The sequence below is a fragment of the Macrobrachium nipponense genome, chromosome 45 (assembly GCF_015104395.2).
Source record: "Macrobrachium nipponense isolate FS-2020 chromosome 45, ASM1510439v2, whole genome shotgun sequence".
Classification (NCBI taxonomy): Eukaryota; Metazoa; Arthropoda; class Malacostraca; order Decapoda; family Palaemonidae; genus Macrobrachium; species Macrobrachium nipponense.
This window is the reverse complement of record NC_061105.1, coordinates 15,425,493-15,447,170: the sequence shown is the minus strand read 5'-3', so window position 1 is coordinate 15,447,170 and position 21,678 is coordinate 15,425,493. Positions and strand designations below refer to the sequence as shown.

Here is a 21,678-nt window from a genome sequence, read left to right as displayed (position 1 = left end):
TAACTAATGCCTGATGAAAGCAAGTTGGGTAATACAACAAATGGTCCTGGTTTGTGTAGTTTGGAGAAATGGAAAACACACATTCAGTTGACCTGTGAAGGCAAAACTCAACCCACTAATGTTGAGTTTTGCCAGCACAGGCACAACTGCACAAGTGTAACGTTAGTGGGTTCAGTTTTGCCTGTGCAGGTATAATTGAGCATTAGTGACAGCCTTATGGCTTCATAACATTACCATCAAAATACACCATAAAATCACAAAGGAGAAATAATCGTTGAATATCAATTCTCATCTTGTATTGATTCATCCATAAACAATGCCGTGCCAACATGAGTATCACCCTTTGATAAAAGATCATGTAAGCCATAGAATTACAGATAAATGTGCAGCACCAAAAACATTCAAACAACACATTAAAATGAAACTACAAAAAAATTGACAAAATATAAGTCCGGAAAAGTGACTTTGCCAGAATCTGAGGAATGAGCATATAAAGATAGGCAAACATACAATACTATTATTTAACCTATATACATACAGTATACTGTATCATACAGTATACTGAAACAAAAAGAATTATCAACAGCCAAATCAATCAATAGTGTGTTTGGAATGGAGCAAACTCAAATCTCTCTTGAAACCAGACATTTGAAAATGAATATACAGAGAAATGAGGCGTCACTCGAACAACCATATCTATCTGCAAATTTTCAGATTTTGAGTTAAACTTTACTTTGGAATTCAGCAACTCTTCTTCCATATACTAGTGTTTAGAAGTTGTATATAAAAAAAAATGTTTTTCACATTCATAATCCAGGGAGAGTGATGAGAGTAACTAGAATGGTAAATGTGCAATATTTGTCATTCCAATGTTGACAAACTATTATTGTACTTTTCTCAGACTTTGGTTTTTTGCAGACAATATTCACACACACATTTGTAAAGAGCATGCTTTTAGCTTCATTTTGAAAAAAAAGAATAAAGTCATAGCATAAATATTAACAGACATATGATAATGTAAACATTGCACAACTTTAATAGAGTTTTTCTCCGATTTCTGTTTTGTGCAGATAGACAGTTGTTCAAGTAATGGCCACATACATTAACAATCAGACTGAAAATTAATTTGTTTTTCCAGTGCTTCTTTTGGGGGTTTCAAAATCACAAAAATTGCATTAGTGAACTAAATAATAATAATTGCATTAGTGAACTAAAGTTAAAAATGGGAAAACCAATTCATTTAAAATGCACAATGTCCTTATTTAAGAGGTCACATTCTCTTCAATTAGAAGACTCAGAAACAGATGAAAATCATATTACCTACAAGGGCATTTACCACAGCCAAAAGTCTAATTTCTCAACACTTAAAATAACAATTTGTTGAAAATTGTATTTTTCCTAACTATACAAACCTGAGGTCCTTTACAATAGGAAGGTACTTAACGGCAGCTGAACCGGTCGTAAGCTTTTCAGACTGCGAGGCGAGGAGTCGCTTTGCTTGAGGTCCAGGAAACGCAGAGGGAGGGGTGGCATGAGGTGGGACTACGTATATGTAAGGACCTCAGGTTTGTAGTTAGGAAAAATACAATTTTCGACAAATTGTTATTTGTTCCGATACGGTATACAAGCCATCGGTCCTTTACAATAGGAAGACTCACTTATTGGTGGGTGGAATCTGAGTCTTATGAACAGACTGGTGTTTGTCCTAGCTTGGATTCCCTCCCTGGTCGTAAGAGCAGAGGGAGGGATCCTAGCCTCTGCCCAGCTGATCAGGGTGTGCACCGCAGGATCAGATGTCAGACTTCTGGACCAAATTAAAAGAGGGAGGCAAGCGTACCTCTTATAATTAGCAAAAGCAAGAACTAGTTCCTACTTCAAGAACCAAAGTAAAGTTATGGGTTTGTCTCTTGTTGGCTTCCACTCCCCCCCTTGTTGGGGAGTGGTGGATAAACACTTCTATCCCTACTGAAAGAGATAGAATGGGGCTCGGTTGTGTAGTTTACCTGCATTGGCCTCCTGTTCAGCGTAGTGACGACCGTGGCCCTCTGCCCACAGGTAGAGGGAAGAATGAAGGAGGAAGAGAAGCCAGTCACACACTCTTTTACTCGTCCATGCATACAGTCACACAACGATGCGATGCTGTTCTGTCCGCTCGGGTGCTGAGTAGACTACACAACTTGTTGAGCAGCCACCACGGGTCCCAAGGAAAAGGTGTCCAAGGACCTGTGGGTGATATCCCAAAGGTAAAAAGAAGCGAAGGTGGTCTGGTTGGCCCAAACCCCTGCCTTCAGTACCTGTGCCAGGGAGAAGTTCTTGTGGAACACAAGGGTTGGACCAATACCTCTGACTTCGTGGGCTCTCGGACGAAAGGTACAGGTGTCGTCACAGTCGGCTGTCTTGTAAGCCCTCCTGATCACCTCAACGCAGCCAGAAAGAAAGAGTATTCTTGGAAACCTCTTTCTTGGTAACCTCAGTGCTAACAAAGAGGTGTCGACACTCAGGCCTGAGTGCCGAGTTCTCTTCAGATAGCGCCGTAGCGCCCTCACAGGACAAAGCAGCATCTCATCCGCATCATTATCGGTGAAATCCTTCAGGGAAGGGATCGTGAAGGACTCGAACCGGTCATCAGGGACCGAAGGATTCTGAGTCTTCGCTATGAAGTTCGGGACGATATCGAGCGTCACGGATCCCCATCCTCTGGAATGCTTAACGTTGAGAGAAAGACCATGAAGTTCGGCTATTCTCTTCGCCGATGCCAGGGTCAGATCCCTGTCTGACGACTCTCGGAGTGGCTCGAAGGGTCTGCGAGTCAAACTCCTAAGGACGAAAGTCACATCCCACCCCGGGGGCCTGAGCTCCCTGGGTGGGCAAGACCTCTCGAAGCTCTTCATCAGGAGGGAGATCTCGAAAGAAGAGGAGATATCCACACCTCGCAGTTTAAGGACTAAGGCCAGGGCGGCTCTGTAGCCCTTAATTGCAGAGACGGAGAGGAGCTTCTCTCGGCGAAGGATGAGAAAATCCGCTACCTGCTGAAGAGAGGCTCTTGAGAGGAGAGAGAGAGACCCCGTCCTCGACACCAACCACAGAAGACGGACCACTTCCCCTGGTAGACAGCCGCAGAGGACTGACTAAGGTATCCGGCCATCTCTGTTGCTGCGCTGCGAGAAAAGCCTCTCGCTCGCAAGAGATGGTGGATAGAAGCCAGCCGTGAAGACACAGGGACTCGACGGATCGGTGGTACCATTCCACGTGTGGCTGGCACAAAGGTTGTGCCAGGGGGGCAATCTCTCTCGGCTCTCTGGCAAGCAGAGCCAGCAGGTCCGGATACCAAACGACTTGAGGTCGTTTGGGCGCCACCAGGATCATCCGAAGGTTCGCAGTGATCAGCTGCCCATGGGTCCGGCACGATCGAGTAGAAAACCTGGAGTTTTCTGTTGTGCCAGGTGGCGAACAGATCCACGACTGGACGCCCCCACAGGTTGAACAGCCTTTCCGCCAGGTCTGGGTGAAGGGACCACTCGGTTCCTATCACCTGATCCCGACGGCCGAGCTTGTCGGCTACCACATTCCTCTTGCCTGGAATGTAGCGAGCCGACAACTCGTGGCCCACTCGTGCACCTGCAGCGTCAACTGGTGCAACGGGAGGGACAATAGACCCCCTTGCTTGTTGACGTATGCCACTACTATGGTGTTGCTGCACATCAACACCACCGAGTGTCCCACCAGATGTTCCCGGAACTCTTGGAGAGCGAGGACGTTGATGTGAAGGTGCTTGTCGCGATGATCCCACACACCTGCAGCCAGCAACTCCTCCAGGTGTGCGCCCCATCCCTCGGTCGATGCGTCCGATAAGAGAAGCATCTCCGGGGGGGGGAGAGAGAGAGAGAGAGAGAGAGAGAGAGAGAGAGAGAGAGAGAGAGAGAGAGAGAGAGAGAGAGAGAGAGAGGCACTCCTCTTACGAGGTTCCTCTCGTCCAGCCACCAGGCTAGGTCCTGCCTCACCTCCTCCATGAGGGACACAGGGAAGGGAGGGTCCCTTGCCTGTGACCAACTCCTTTAGTCTCCACTGAAGAGACCGCAGGTGAAGACGCCCGTGAGGGACTAGCTTCTCGAGAGACAACAGGTGGCCTATCATGACTTGCCACTGCTGAGCCAGTTGCTCCTGTCGAGACAGGAACTGTCTTACTGCCTCCCTGAATCTGCTGATCCGCGAATCTGCGGGGAAGACTCGCCCTGCTGCCGTGTCGATCAGCATGCCCAGGTACTTCATCCTCTGCTTGGGTTCGAGTTCTGACTTCTCGTGATTCACCACGATTCCCAGATCGCGACAGAATTCGAGGAGTCGATCTCTGTCCTGCAGCAACTGCGAGCTCCCCAATTGTCAAGATACCTCAAGAAATTTATCCCTACTGAGTGGGCCCAAGCAGACACCAGAGTGAACACTCGTGTGAACACCTGTGGGGCGGTTGAGAGACCGAAACAAAGTGCCCTGAATTGGTACACAGTCCCGTCGAGGATGAAGCGGAGGTACTTCCTGGAGGATTGATGGACGGTTATCTGGAAATATGCGTCCTTCAAATCTACAGAAAGCATGAAGTTGTTCTCCCTGATGGAATCGAGCACCGACCGAGCTGTTTCCATCGTGAACCGAGTCTGGCGAACGAATTGGTTCAAGGGAGAGAGATCTATCACCGGGCGCCAGCCCCCATAGACTTCTCCACAAGGAAGAGGTGGCTGTAGAAGCCCGGCGATTGATCCTGAAGGATCTCCACTGCTCGTTTGCTCAGCATGGCTTCCACTTCCTGCCAAAACATCATGTCCTTGGTCGAGCCAGGAACGTAGGTTTGGAGATGGACCAGGTTGGAGGTGAGGGGTGGCCGAGACTCGAGGGTGAGGGGGAACGCCGTCCCTAGCGTTTCCCACCTCTCTTCGACTTCTTACCTGACCCCCTAGTGATAAGGATGGCTGGTGACGGTCGCCCTTAGAAGTTGAAGGCAGAGCCTTTCCTTTGGGCTTCGACATTACGATTGTCTTGGCCGCAGAGGAAGTGCTAACCAAACTCCTAGGTTTGGCCGCAGTAACTCGAGGCTGCCCAGACGCCTTCGAGACTGCCTGGTGTACTAAACGGTCCCTGTCGTCAGTGCGCCGTCTTTCCGCCGCAGTGTCCACCATCTCTCCTGGGAAGAGAGAGGAGGAGCTCCGCACTGGTCCGTTGTGAAGACCCAGAGCCGCCTCATGCCCACCTGCCCTGGTCACTTGGATGAGAACAGTGTCTCTACGCCGGAGAACCAGGTTGGCCGTCTGGTGGGCCAGGTTGGCGATAGCCCTACCCCTAGTCTGGCACAGTCTCATGAAAGCCGGGTCTCCTTCAAGAATGATGTTCCCTAAGGAGGCCGCGGTTTTCGAACAGGTCAAGCCATGAGACTGCTTGGAAGGCTGCCATTGCGGTAGACTCCAAGGCAAGTGCCTCCTGCTGTGAGGACCAGAGGTTCTCTGACAGGAGCTGCAGCAGAGACACCCCCAGAGTTAGCTTGGCTAGCTCCTGGTTAACCTGTTTGGGCGGCAGAGGGTCCTCCAAAGGCATGTAAACGCGCCTCTGTCGCAGTAGAGGTGTAGGAAGGAGCTTAGCAGACCTACTGGACCGAAGCGAACCCTCCTGTCCGGAGACGAGAGCGTCCACCTGGCCCAGCACGCTGTCAGCCAAAGCTGATCGTGGCAGACCCACCGCCGTCCTGGGTTCCTTCTTAGGTCCCCAGAACGCCTCCAAGCTTGATGTGGGTTCAGTAGGTGGGAGCAGCGATCCTTCTCCGAGGTCGTTGTGCTGACGGATCAGCGTAATTACCTCCGCGAACGACCTCTGGATCTCGGGAGTGACTGCATCCTGTGGAGACGGACCGTCAAGCCCTTCCAACGAGTATGCCTCCCGAGAACCTCCTCCTTCCACAGGAGGAACCACGACAGACCCCTCCTGGTCTCCTCCTACCACGTGTGCGTACGACCTGGTTGGTCCGAGGACCGTGACAGGTTCGTAGGGCGTCGTGGCGGGATCACGAGGGGCGCGCCCTTTGTGATCGCTCCTGATCACTTCGCTCTTCCCGGTAAAGCCCAAGGATGTTGAAGGCATCGGAGAGGCAGGCCTGACGCTCCCCACACGCACGGTGTGCTTAGGGGGCTGCAGGCGATCGTCAACCCACGGTGGCGATCGGTCTGCAGGCCTGGTCGAACGGCTCTCCCGGGGAAAGCGGCTGGACCGCGAACAGCGGCGACGGTCCAGAAAAGCTGCTGCTGGTTCCCCTCTCCGCCTGGTCCCGGTAGGAGCGAAGGTCGGGGGACCTGCAGAGTCCACTGTCGCGGTGGGGAGCGAGGCTTATCCTCACGGCGCATCACGCCGCCTGGACCAGCCAGCGACCGAGGGGACCGCTTCCTTGCCTCAGCCCGCGAGCGGTCTGGGACCGTCGCGTCAACCCTGGGTACCAGCGCGTCGCCACGAGAGCCATCAATGGTCTGGCGAGAGTCACCCGAGCGACTCCCTCCAGTCTTCCTTCCCGTGCCTGGATCCTGGCGCCGAGAAAACTCGGATGCCTGGGTCTTGGCTATCCGGTCACCCACAGGTGAGCGAACACTCGGTGTCTCGCTAACGAGAGGCCGAGATGGTACCTGGCATCGAGGCAGAACCTCTGGCGCCAGGTGAGGAAGTGCCGGTGCTAGCTGACACTCCTCCGGTCCCCGTCTTCTTCCTTGAGTCAGAGGAGACAGCCCCCGCTCTGAAGGAACAGGAGGACCAACGGAAGTCCCAACCGTCCCACCGGAGCGAGACGGACCCTTAGAAGTCTCGGCGCGAGACTTCTTAGGGGGGAGGACGCAGCCTTCTTCTTCTTCAGCTTGGGGGCATTAGAAGTTGAAGGGGAAGCGGCGGCAGGCGACGACGATGAAGACAAAGACAGCACCCTCCTCTTCCTCTTCGTCAGCTTCCTCAGCACCACCGTCAGGTCTTCCATCCAGGACAGAGCCGGGGCAGTTGCCGAAGCAACAGGGCCCGACTGCACCTGTCCAGAAGGACCTGGGTGGGAGCAGCAACACCACAAGCAGGAATGACGGCGGCAGGAACTGGTACCAAGGCTGGAGCGGCAACAAAATCAGAAACAGGAGGCAGGGCAGCCCCTGGACCGTCAGTGTCCCTTGCAGCCCCAGCGAGTACCAGGCCCTACCGAGATCATCGCCCGTGGTCAGCAAGTCTGAAGGAGGAAAAGTCGGGTAGATCAGTGGGGAGGTCCCCCTTCGCCGGGGGAGAATAGTTCCCAGCCCGAGCGAACAGAGGACCCCGAGTACAACTGGATGTTGGGGGTATTTCGCCCCCTCCTCTATGCTTGAATGATCGAGGGAGGAGAGGGAGCGAGAAACCTCCCCCGAAGGAGAAGGAGCCATACGAGGGAGCTGAGCCAGAAGGAGAAAGGAGGAAGACAAATCAGTGACCAAGGGCGTAGCCGGGGAGTCCTCTGACGACTCCTTAGCCGGCTTCCGCAGCTTCTTCCTCCCCCTAGCCCTAGCGCTCCCACTGCGCCTCTGACCAAAAGATACACGTATCACAAGTCTCGGTGCGAGAGCATTCACGCCCTCGACACTGAGCACAAAAATCATGAGGATCTACCTCCACAGAAGAGCGGGAAGCCCCACACTTACGGCACCCAATACCCGGGCATAGTCTACGGTTGATGGGGGGGCGGGAGGGCTTCTCCGGCTCTTGGTTAGTAATTTCCATAATAAAAATGAAAAGTAAAACAGACATACACTTACTTTGTACTTGCAACACACACAAGTAAAAGAAAAAGTGATAAAGCCTTCACACAGTGAAGAAAACAAAGCATACGACTGAAGCGGGCAGAGACGAAGAGCAGCACGTCCATCCACGAGCGCACGGCCGAAAGCAGTGACTCCTCACCTCACAGTCGAGCGTACCGCTAACTGCCAGACAGGTAGTTAACTACCGAACCCCTTGTTCGAAAAGCTTACGACCGGTTCAGCTGCGCTAAGTACCTTCTATTGTAAAGGACCAATGGTTTGTATACCGTATCAGAACAAATGTAATCTGTGAGTACCTCACACTTCCCTCAATATTGTATGAAAATTTTTATTAAATAATAATTTTAAGTCACCAAATTCTTCAATGTAAGATGGCTGGTATCATAACTATTATTAGTCTAACATTGCCTGCCCAAACAAAACCAGAAGATATGTGAACTCTTCCTTTACAAGACCTTTACCTCCCTACATCTAAGAGCATGAGGTTGAATATATGAACGACCATTTCATTTTTATTGAAGCACACAATAAAGACACCACTACTAACAGCATCTGTCCCTTGAAAATCTAGCAAATATTCCTTAGTATGCTTACTTCCCAAGAACCATCAGCTCACCTCAACATATGGTACGAGTTGAATTATCTATTTTCTTTGCAGGTATATATAAAAAATAAATACAGAAGCAAAGCACAATTAGAATATTTGAAAGAAACTTAGGTACAGATACACACTATTACACCAGATTTGCATTCGCTGTACAAACATGGATTTCTATAAAGCTCTGAAGCTTCATGTCCTGTAGGTGAGAACTTCAAAAGAATTTTTAAAATTTTGATAAATACACCTATTAAAATTAATGCCACATAAAATTGAAACCAGCTAAAAATCAAACCTCACAGGTGTTAACTCGTTTCAACTGAATTCTTTAGAGATAAGTAAAATAAAAAATAAAAATTGACTAAAGTAAAAAATAAGTAGTTTGACTAAAGTTGAAGCAAGTTAGCAGCATAACAGAAAAAGTGTACAGGGATGGACAAGAAATTAAGCAAGCAGTGAAGTAGGCCACAAACTTGCAGAAAAACATGACAAGGAAACAATGAGAGAATAACTCCTTAATGTTAAACCGGACTAATCCAAGACAAGGATACTAGTGTGTTGAGAAAAGTATTTTTTTAATAATCCAAAACAGCAGGCAAAGAAGAGTTGTTCTTAATAAAAATGAAACCAAGCTTATAAATTGACAAACACTACCTACCAAATTACCAACTAAGTGTATTTGAACAAGTTTTACTGCCTCTCCTACTAATTTCTTAACAAGGAGTTGATTTTATTCACAAAAATTTGGGATTGCTTTTACTTGGTAGAATTCTGAAATTGCCTTTACAACCCTGCTTACACAGTGCATCTAATTCTTTAAGTTAAAGCTACAAGGAACTTTTGAAAAACATCAGTTCTGCAGTTTCCTTTAACACTGCAAAAGTTTACATTATGAGAATGTGACTTATCAAATAAGGGAATTTGGTTAAAATTTGAAATACATTTAATTTTCAGCTTTTACGACTAAATAAGAAGCACGAAGACAAAAAGCATCTCAAATACAGTAGTAATTACAAAACATAAAAACTAGAATAAAACAAAATATGTCACATACAAACCAATTCACTACAAAAATGAGCACTTTGAAAATAGGACATAAGTAGAACACAAAGGGTTATAAAAAACATGAAACCTTTCCAATATACGGTGCTAAAAAAATTTAAAATATGAATCCTATCAGTAAGTGTCAAGACAATGTAAAACCTCTTAGTTTATATAAAGACATAATCACCATTTACGGAGTGACAAAAATGTAAGATTGTACATTACTCAAATTATAATTCCACAAGTAGAAGACTTTCATATATAAGAAAAAAAAACTTGCACAGTACAAATAAAAGTTCCAATATACAGTACACTAATGTGTGAAATTAATGACAACAGGAAACACTAGTATTTAATTTACTGCTTAAAAAAGCTTCAATGAAGAATGTGATCGCAGAAACAGTTCTAAAAGTAATGAGACACACCTAATATACACATACTGCATCAGAACTTCCTAAAACAACTAATAATCTTCAGAGTACTGAAATAGATATAAAATTTTCCCCCCAACAACAAACTATAAAAAATGCAAAGTCATCTCTCCACCCCCAATGAATTTGGGGCAAATAAAAATAGCAAGACATTTTGAGCATCAAAACCCTAGCCCTTGACCCTATTATCATTGGCGTCTAAAATCAGATTTTCACCTTACTTACCTTGCACAAGACATCATTCCTACATAGGTACACACACCATTGAATTTCACAAATAAGTCCATACCATATTTATCAAACTGTAATCACATTCAGACACTTTCTTTGTATTTTTCACCCAGTCCCAACATCAATTTCAAATGCTTTATTTTTTTTCCCACGTAATTCACCATTGTCCAATGGTACAGTATATGTAATCATGCAATCGAGTACTATAAGAGTATAAATTAAACAAACTGCTAGTATAAGTTTATAAATGCAACAGTGAAAAGACTAATAAACAATAGTATATTTTGTGCTAATCAAAAATGAAAGCTGCTTCATGACAATACAATTCTGATAAGAAAAGAAATAATTCTGTTAAGCCAGAGCATTCTAATCCATGTGGGATAAATGTGGAATCCAAGAGTGAAGTGCAATAAAATTTGTTAATATTAGACCACTAAATATCCCTGGGATCGTTTCATATTTACTCATGGAGTAGACGACTATAATTTCAAACTACTACACCAGAATATTCAATACCTTGTTCTTTCCAGCTATGACCTCCAGTGAAATAGTGATCATTTTAAAAGAATTAAGGTTGTTTCACATTTAGCGCAAACTTCTGATTAACTCTTACAACTGCTCTTTTGGATTAAATCTATCTTCTCTTTACACTATATTTTATTATATAATGATGTCTTGTAATTAAATTATTTTTTTTAGAATTCCTTTCTTAGTCAAGTTTAACATCCAAGGATAAACACCGAATACAACAGACTTGAAAGAAAAACCTTTCATTAAAAATCATATTAAATGATGCAATTTGCCATTAACTCATTAAGACCCATTCCATCTACCATATGAATAATGATGCCACTAACATTTAACTGTATACTGAAACCATAAGTGCTATCAAATTTGGAGCTATGAAAATATAACGACATCTTCAACACGTTCTAAAAGCAGAGTACCTACAACTACAAGTTCTTAAAAGGCTGAAATACTGTTTAGCCTTCACTGGTTGGTCATCAGCTCAGCCTGTCATTCAATATGAATGAAAAACCACAGAGCAACAGCTCTTTAGCAAAAAGGGAGGCAAGATTTCATGCATGCAAGACTCCTTACATAGAAAATACCTATTAGAAAATTATATTTAATCAATAAAATTTTGCTGTTTTATTCATCACATCCTTCTAGATTTTGGCAACAGAAAATTTCTTGTCAATAACTGTTAACTACACACATGATAAAACTGTCCTGCTAGCAACTTTTATGTTTGTGCTAAAAACCTACCTGTAATTATATACCATGCCTATGCTCTTATGGGCATGTTTTCTTACAACCAACATTACACAATGATTTATTACCATGTATGGCTTAGGCTTTTGGCATACCTAATTCACTCATGTGTCGGACTACATTTTAGAGCTGAATGATGGTTTTACCATTAAAAAATGAGAAAAAATCTGATATCCAAAATCCGTAATCTTCACAAGCATTAAGTTCTTGGCACATAAGCTTCTTAATACAGTAAGTGAACTCCTAGTAACTTCACGATCTGCTACCAATTCTGGATAACTTTAAAAACACATCTGTGCATCATCGCTGACACTTTTGGTCCTAAAACTAACTTCTGAGTCTACTGACTCAAGTTATGAGCTTAAGCAGTGCATAATCCTCAAGCTTATGGTGTCCACACAAACTTGAAAACCTCAAGTTTTTGCTTGTGACAGGTGAACCTCGACCTTATAGCCCATTTAGCTTTTATGTTAAAGATTAAAAAACAGTTCAGAAAAATGTTCAAGCACACTACTTACTGAGTAACGAATTTCTATGAATGCTTAAGCAAAGACATAAATAATTTGAAGTGTGTTGTAATACAATGCTATAAGAGCAAAACTACAAAAGCTGACAACTCAAAACAGAACTGTATTTACAATCTTGTATTCTATAACAGTTAAATTACAAGATATATCCAGCAGAGTAAACACTGTATAATGAATGTTAATGGTACCTATAAGGCTCTTAATCTTAATTAGTACATAAGCTAGATTTATGAATATGTAATGATTTTCCCAAGAAGGCCTGCCTAAATGCTCCCAGGTAAGTCATAAATTAACAATGTGCTACAGGCCTCTTCTTTAAAGCTTTGTTAACATTTCTATCCTAAGATGAGGCCGACACTGCCACTTGCATGACCTGCTAACTCTTGAATTTTAGTATCACAGACAAATCAGAACCTGAATGAAAACTAGAAATGTTTAAGTTTCAATAAAAAAAATTAAGGGAAGTCTTGTTCTAAATTACTACATGTTCTCAAAAACTGCAAACTTTTGTGCCCACATGCCACTACAAAAAAATAGGTGAAGGACTTTCTTAATTATGCAGCCTCAAGTGCATATAAGAGTACACTTTAACTCAGTTGTTCAGGAACAATATAAAAACTGTTGGACAGACTGCCATCCGATGCTGTAAAATAGTGTCAGCAGAACTTGAAATGTGAGGAGAAAACGGTGTTTACAAAGTTGATTTTTACAGAATCAAAGACTGCTGTATATGTGGACACCAAGTAATGTATGCAGAAAAGATGGTAAAAAAGAATAGTGTAAGAATCAAGCTTTCATTTCTCAGACTAGCGTAACACCACAAAAATGAAATTAAGTGTGGGAAAAGTTTCCGATAAGACCAACTTTATCAGATGACATTGCATGGCCATCAGAATGCTTTACATGTAAGTACTGTACAGTATTACATATCAATTGTCATCAAATTAAAAACGCATGTAGAGTAAAAGTGTTTCTTGAAACCTTCACATCTAAATATGCCATTCTTGCATGCACCCTCTCTGGATGCATAGTGCCCAGGGAATAAAGAAATATGGGGGAAAAGGATGACGTCATGTTCAGGAATTTTCTCTAACAGCTGTTGATGGGATATAAAATTTAACTTTTAGACAAAACAGCACTTTCATCACCTAATTTAATCTGGAAAACCCACCAAATCTGTATACTATATCAAATGACCAAGTCTTTTTAACTGGACTAAAACTGAAAATAAAGTAACAAATTGGGATATCCTGAGAAGATGCAAACAAGATGCATGACACATTTAGATGAAAAAAGCCCTAACGTGCATTTCATCACATTTTTCCAGCAAATACCAATAATTTTCAATGAAGAACTTCAGACAGATAACAACAAACTTATGGTTCACCACTTACTAGTGAATGACTAACTGGTCACAAACACTTTCACAAAGGACATCAAATTTGAAATCCAAACAAAATAGACTTCCTCCCACATGGTTTTGTAAGCAGACATCGGTATGTTTTCTGGGCAACACAACAAAGCATAAAACCTGTACATGCACTGGAAAACCATTGGTCATGAGTAAATCATAAATTGTGCCTCAAATGCATTTGTGAAATTTTGCATATATTTAACTAGTCACAGTGGCCCCATCTCCAAAAAGCCATAAATGTTTAAGGCAAACCTATCTATGCTTTTGAAGGGGGTTTCTCATATAAAAATATACTGGACTGCAATATTAGCTAACAAGAGAATATTGTAAAGGACAAGTTCAATAGTATAAGACATCTAACTTCATATATACAGCATTGTCAATCAAGTTAGAGAAAATAATGTTGTCACTTGCCATACTGAGCGCTCAACTGATTAGATGATGGCATACTGAATGTTTATTGGTTCCGTATCGACTAACTGCTATGTAACACAAAAGAGAATATGTTACATACCACTTGTAGAAAAACAATTATGTGAAGCTATCTATAATTAGAAGTAAAAGTCACCGTGATCATACACAACTAAAAATTCAAGAAAATACTGTAAACATAACTTGCAAACTCAGACAGATACTGTTTATAGAACATATGATAAATTGCAATTAATTTTCAGTGCAAAAATTCTTAAGAAACAAACTCACTTAAGTCAAACTGAGCAGAAGCAGAACTAATAAAATCTAAATGTAAGACCAACACTGTCAAGCAATGGTGTTATCCAGATTAAAGAAACAACTGTAAAATATGAATGATTCAAGTCTGAAACTTGCCCTTATAGGAAACAAAAAGAGAGAGCATGCAACTTGAAGGAACTACTTTGTGCTCTATTTTTTATTGAATAAAATCACCAAAACCATACTTCAGTGCACAAAAAGCACTTAAAAGGAGTTCCAAGTGAATGGGCAATATAGGTCTACTCTATTATGACGCATCTTCAGCAGGTGACAACTTGTGCAAATGAAAAATCAGCCTTTAAAATTACAACTTTGGTCTGGATGAAAACAAAGAAACATACACTTCCTTTACGACTAGGATAAACAAGAGGCTCTAGTACAGTTCTAAAAGCATTGCATAAAGTACAAGAGCATATCTCCAGAGCTAGATCATCGACTTGAAATATTTTCCAATTTATTTTACCGATTCAACAGGTACAAGGTACAATTATACAGTATATTAGTCACATTGCACATACTACTGGAACAAAATAATGGTTTTCAGGGGTTGGGATGAAGGAATACACCAGAAAGGGGAGGCGAGAGAAATGGAATTGACTTAAGGGTAAAAAAGGAAATGAATGTATATGGATAGATCTAAAAATTACAAAAACAAAACTGTCAGAGAAAAATAAAGCATATATACACATGAAGGGGGGGAGGGGTTATAAATTTGCTCAAAGGAGTTGTGTAATAGATTGCACTGTAACAACAAGCCTCAGTTATGCATAAAAAAAGTATTTAAACTGTCAATTCAACGAGAATCTGTTGCTAAATATATTCATATAGTGTGTGTATATAACTTTACCTACAGGCTTATATACAAATATCACAATTATATGCAGTGATGTAAGAGAATTTCCAATCCTGATATTAAGTATGCATATGTATATATTATCGAGAATCGGGCACACAAGCAAATATACAGGGCAAACATACCACCATATAGACTTCTTTCACCTTAAAACAGATATTCACATGTATCTCCACTTTTTCACAACTTTACAATATAAAACTAGAACATGAACAATGCACAGGCATTAGTATGTTTGAGGCAGAGGAAGAATTGCATTACAAGTCTTCATAAAATCTTTGCTTCTTTAACTGAAATAGACACTGTGATACAATCATTACTCAATTTCAGGTAACATCACATGAAAACCAGGTCTATCTGACCCATAGTATATATTCTCAGCAACACAGCTGAGGCAGAGAATACAATGCAGACCACAGATGATGAGGCATGTTTCGATCATAAGAGTCTACGAGCCTGACACTTTCCAGCATCCCTTAGTTTACTGTGAAAATGGCCTTTCCTTGAAAGGCATTTGCACTTTGATCCTTGCAGAAAAATCAATTCAGCCATGTGAGTGTTCAGTGTCCAAAACCAAATATGAAGTATATATGAAGTATATATAACTAGTTAATGGTATACAAACTCCAGTTTGGAATCTAAGTGAGAGTAAACATAAAAACTTTTAGTATTACATAATATCTATTTGCTTACAAAAGAAATATTTTAAGATTTCAGCATTCATAATCAATGTTTATGCCCCACAAATAATGTATATCCTAAAAAATTGAAAATTCACTTGAAACTAACGTTAATCAAAACCACCTCACTAAATCATACTGATATTCTGAATCAGGCGGAACTAGAAAAGTATGAACATTAAAATAAAGGCAGCACTCACTGCATTACTTCAATGCTACTCTTTTGAAATGTTTTCAGGTAAGCTAGACTTTTACCTCTGGACAAGGGTGATGATACATCCAACAAATGAGCGCAAATACAAAATCTGAGACGGGAAATTTCCAAGAGTGAAAAGGCTATTTCCAATTTGCAGTCCTCAGTATGAGTATTGTGCATTATGTGCACATTTAAGGAAAAAATACACAAACAGACCTCTCCCATCACAGGAACAAACGTCACTATGTGTGAATTATTACCGTGGAAAGAAGGGATGACATCTTGCACACATGAGAAATGTAATGGGGGAAATAGCCAACATAGAAGTAGTGTGAAAATGCTCAATGTTATGACACTTCCTAAGAACTCAAAAATGTGATATTAGAGTAATGAATATATAATTCATTCTCAGCTTTTGAATATATTACAATCTTTCAAGACCTTGCAGATGAAAACCAGTAGTACACAAAACTACTGCACCATCACACCACTATATGTACTCAGCAGTTCTCCAAAGAAAAACATTATGTACTAGATCAAGAAGGTTTATTTACATAGAGCTCTTGTTCCATGGAAACTATTATGAAATTAATTATAGTACCCTCTTTTTGCAAAGTTCCTTCTCAACGACTGCCTGTACACTTTTCCCAAAGCTCCTTCTACTTCATTTAACTCATGAAAATAACAGGAAATACGCCAGAGTAATAGTATACATAATATGTAAATAATAAGGAATTGTTATTAAGAGTTGGGTGTTCTGTAAACAAAGTATGAAATTTAAAACCTTAGAAATGTCTTATTTAAAACATTTAAAAGACGCTTAGCAGAAGTAAGGAAATGTAACTAAATATAGTATTTGCCGATAACTATACACTAAACTAACTTTTACTTGCAATATTAAGCAAAAAGTTTGTAAATAACCGGTAACAGCAAAATGGGAAACTTCAGATTTTTAAAGAGCCAGTAACAGCAAAAATGGAAAACTTCAGAAACAAAGTGAACAATATTTCTACAAGCAATTCTGGAATCCATCTACATCAAACTTGGAATGAGTAATTACAGGTGTTGCTCAAATTTACCTGAATGTGATCCTCTGTGAGAGAGAGAGAGAGAGAGAGAGAGAGAGAGAGAGAGAGAGAGAGAGAGAGAGAGAGAGAGAGAGAGAGAGAGAGAGAGAGAGAGAGAGAGAGATGGGCACAATTACTACTGTGGTGTAAGTCAGTCCCATTTGATAATGAAATAAAACTTTTATGCCAATTTAAATAAAATAAAAAAAATCTAAAATCCTCAAATTTTATAGGACTGTACTGCCTTATTCAACACAGAAAATACACACAACTACAATGATAACTACAGAATTTTCATGTTATAAATCTTTTAACTGGTAAACTCAAAATAAAACTATCAACTTGACCAAGATTTCAGTCCTACAAGTACCTTCCTTCCTACTGCTTTAGAAATTGGAGCATCTGACAAGAAAAAAAATTATTCCAGAACACAATCAGCTCAAAATTAGTTTCCCATAATATCATTAGCATGTTGGTACTAAAGTACAGGTTAACTTGCCTGCCTTTCCCATGCAACTTGAGATACATAAGTGTGGTAAATTTAAGTGCACAGAACTCTCACATGGCTTTCTTGTTGATTTTACAAGGCATTGTAATGCTTCAGGAATAAACCCTTTCATGGCAGTAAAAAATAATATTACTATTCACTCCAGTGTCTTGACAAGGTTTAAGAAATGACAGTGACTGAAATTCTTCCATATACCCAGTATTCAAGTAAAAGTAATATAAAAACTAAAAACTCTTTGGTGCATATAATACCTTATCATTTATTCAATTATTAAAATATATGTATATTATATATATTTATATATATATATTCATATAGAAAACCTCTGGTGTTAATACCAATTTTCAACACTCTTGATATGGCAAGCGCAGACGGCAAATTGGCTCTGCACGAAACGAGGCTCCATCCAGGCCAAGATAACCTTCTCTACTTCTATATCAAAATACTTCTGGCAACTCGTCTCTGGATTCTTAACAATATACCTTATAACAAGCATCAACCTCTCCAGTGCTTGTTCTGGTCTTTTATTTTGAGCCCTGAGAAAGCTATAGGCTGATCAGCAGATTTGTCGATGACATACTGCGTGAATCTCTTGAGGAACTTTGGGTACTCGCGCTTGTAAACGGTTCTCAAGACGGAAGCAGGCGCCCATCCACCAGGATTGACTGGAAAAGGAAGTGATAGTGTCAGTCTGCACTGGAGTGACAACACTTTCATTAACTGGAATCCTTCAAAGCTGACAAGAGAAAACGGTTAGATTTGCAACCTACGTCACTATTTCCTCTTCAAAAGAAGATTGCAGCCAGTCAGGATATATGTAAACAGAGAGCAGATTTCACAGTTTACCAACATTTTCATAGGAGACTGCAGTTGCAAGTACTTAATCCCAGTCTTGCAGGTAAGCCCTGATCTCAAATTAACAGACCTTGTGAAACTCTATATTTCATTAGCATTTTCATATACAGAACAGTTAGTGGAAATTTCAAGGAGTTTCTCCAATTCTGCTTAAGTCTGCCACAGGAGATATGAGCAGTTTCACAATTTTCAAGCATAACTATAAAAGTATTAACATGATTTACAGAAAAATCAAAACTGTTTACAAGAATCAAATCATTATTTTGGATCTGCATAAACTCAAAATAGCTATTCTACCTTCTTCTATTAGATCTAAAATTATTTCTTATTTCAAAGTGACTCTCACCAAAGATATGCCCTGAAGCTTTTAAGAGTACTTTGGCATACAGCAAACAAATTAATCTAATATTACCCAATGACTTGAAACAACAGACTAAAACTGACCACCTTACACACACAACAAAATATACTCACCAACAGAGCAGTAAATAATCTTTGTTAAAAGATTGTCTCTGGTGATAGGTTCTCCTTCAGCTGGTGGTGGGTCGATGAACGTCTGGCAGACAAAACATATTTCCAGGTCCACACGAACACATTTTCCATCATTCTGAAAAGGAAGAAACTTAGAAAGCACATTACAAACATTTTTTCCTTTTTTTTTTTTTACATAATTTTATTTAAGAAAGCAATTCTAGTTAGCTTATCCAGTACAACTACATCTTAATAAAAACAGCTGCAATATTACTTCCATGTCAACTTTTCCCATTGTGTCATTTGATGTGATATGGATCTTATCCACTACTCTCTTCATTCAGACTTGAAGAGCAGAGGAAAACAAAATGAGAGCATTCATAAACAATTCTTTAAGAATATTAAATCGTTACTTACAAAAACTAATTTCAGAGATAACCATTACTCACAGGAGCGTCAGGATGTTCCGACGACTTGTTACAAACGATCCAGGTGTCGTGTGCATTACCATTGGCTGGATCTGTTTTGGGGATCTCCCTAATGTGTGACCAAAACAATGCATCACGTTGGGCGGTTGGCCAAACTCGCTTGTGCAGTTGCAAGAATAGCAGGGTGTCATCTGATATTCTGTCTATAACTGTGACTTGCTCTAATGTAGCTGAAAGTAATCAATTACCATAAGCACATTACAAAAATAGCTGTTCTTTCAGTACTTAACAATAACAGACAAAGATTACTTATGAATGAAATGGTAACAATGATGACACATCACCTGCAAACTTCCAATCTTTTTAACTAAACCCAACTATGAAAACCAGATAATATAATCTCACTTTGTGTGTTCTATAAAGAACTAAAACAAAAAAGCCAAAGCTTATGCAGCTTGAGCAACCAAACAAAGTCCTGATAATCTCATTTCAGTACTTTTTCCTTGATGTTCTAACCATAACAGGTGGCTAGAACCCTGACAAAACAAGGAAGTCATATTTTTTGTCCTTTATACAAATCTAATTACCTCACCCATCAAAGTTAGAGGTAATATTTTAGCACTGTTTGTGTTTGGGTGGAAAACGTGCACATATACTGACAATGGAAGAACAGATTCTGACAAATCTTGAAGACATTCACTGTGTAACCCCTCTCAGATAAATGACTTTTGATGTGTACTGATAAAAAATTAAAGATTTATCACTAATTACATTAAAATGACAAATTTGTAATTAATTTGTATTTTTCATAACTAACAAACCTGAGGTCATAACATTAGGATTTACTAACGCCAAGATGGAAACCGGTAGAATTAAAATTAAACTTGTAAGATCCAGGGACTATTGGCATCTATTTAACAAAACTATGCAAACCACATCATTGAAATGATAAATTCAGCAATAATAATAGACAAGTAAAGCATCGTACATTCATTGTAAATGCTCTCCTATTTACAACTGAATGGCCTAAGCAGAAATATGCTCTCCACTTCAAATGCTGTTCCCAAGGCCATGTTTGAACAGCTGGAAAATCCAAGACGAAATCATTACAGCAGAATCTTCTGGTATCACCTGGAGGGGTTTAACAAAGGCCAATGTATTCAATATTCCCCAAAAAGGAATAAATTTTATTGAAATGGGATTGATTGGCAAGGTTATATAAACCATTTAAACTGCATGCTCTGATAAAAAAAAATCATGTAAGCACATACTCTGGCAAGCCTATGCTGAACAGATAGGATACAATAAAATGTTATTGTTATTATACAATTAAGTTTGTTCATACTTACCTGGCAGATATATATAATTAAATTGCCCGCCCTCCTCCCCTCAGGAGACAGTGGCATTAATAAATATGAATAGAAAATGGGAATGGTTCCTGATATCCGCCTCCCAGCGGCGGGAATGGGTACTACCACCTGGCCGCCCACTGCGTGTGCCGCGAGTTTTGAAATTCTGTCGGGCTTCAGAGAATACAGCTATATATATATTTGCCAGGTAAGTATGAACAAACTTAATTGTATAATAACAATAACATTTTGTTCATGCCACTTACCTGACAGATATATATATAGCTGAATCCCACCTTCGGATGGTGGGAAGAGACAGAATAGGATTTTTTAGGAAACTTAAATTAAGTAGATGATATACATCTTGGTTCCTCACCTGTTTGGAGGAACCTGTTTGCAAAGTAGACTATGTGATTACTGTCACTTAAGGCTGCTTTTGCTTAAATCAGAGTTGCCAGCCAGGTGGAGACCTGTAGTGCTGGTGCGCTCTGGATGATCTGTCAACGGGTACGAGACCTCAACGTGACAAGACCATCGAGGCCATACATATGAGGGAACGAAGCAACTGACCACCACCTGACCAACTATTCAAAAAACCCCTTAAAACTAACTAAAGGATGGGAGATCTTCACATAAGACTCACCACAACCTAAAAACACAACAACAAAACTAACCTAAGCCTAACTAAGGGATAGGGAAAGAGCTACTTCCGGACCCCAAGACTGTGTCCGCAGAAACGTATGGCCCCAGTGAATTACAATCGTCATAAATCGTTCTCACATCCCTTAGGTAATGTGAGGCGAAGACGGAGTTACTCCTCCAAAAGGTGCAATCAAGAATGTCCTTGATTGACATGTTCTTTTGGAAGGCAAGAGAGGTAGCGACAGCTCGAACTTCGTGAGCTTTCACTCGTAAGAGGCTCAAATCAGTCTTCTGGAAAGATGAATGAGCCTCCTTAATGACGTCCCTTAGAAAGAAAGCAACAGCATTCTTCGATAAAGGTAACTCTGGTCTCTTCACAGAGCACCAGAGATTACCTGAGGGACCTCTTACCTCTTTTGTTCTATGTACATAGAACTTGAGAGCCCTGACCGGGCACAGGACTCTCTCTGGTTCTTGGCCCACCAGACTTGACATACCCTTGATCTCGAAAGATTCGAAGGATTTTCATTCTTCGCCAAGAAAGTTGGGTTCAACGAGCAGACAGCATTGTCTCCTTT

General features: G+C 41.1%; 1 protein-coding gene across 2 annotated transcripts in view; it reads right to left on the bottom strand.

Annotated features, from left to right (window-relative positions):
* Nucleotides 1-281: 281 nt before the first annotated feature.
* LOC135214398 (ceramide transfer protein-like) overlaps nucleotides 282-21,678 on the bottom strand; it is a 68,227-nt gene continuing 46,830 nt past the window's right edge. For both annotated transcript variants that reach the window (XM_064248664.1, XM_064248665.1), the window contains 3 exons: nucleotides 19,131-19,339; nucleotides 18,685-18,817; nucleotides 282-18,020 (listed from right to left, as the gene is read on the bottom strand). In XM_064248664.1, the coding sequence (XP_064104734.1) occupies nucleotides 17,851-18,020; nucleotides 18,685-18,817; nucleotides 19,131-19,339 (512 nt within the window). In that variant the 3' untranslated portion in view covers nucleotides 282-17,850. The remainder of the gene's footprint in view (nucleotides 18,021-18,684; nucleotides 18,818-19,130; nucleotides 19,340-21,678) is intronic.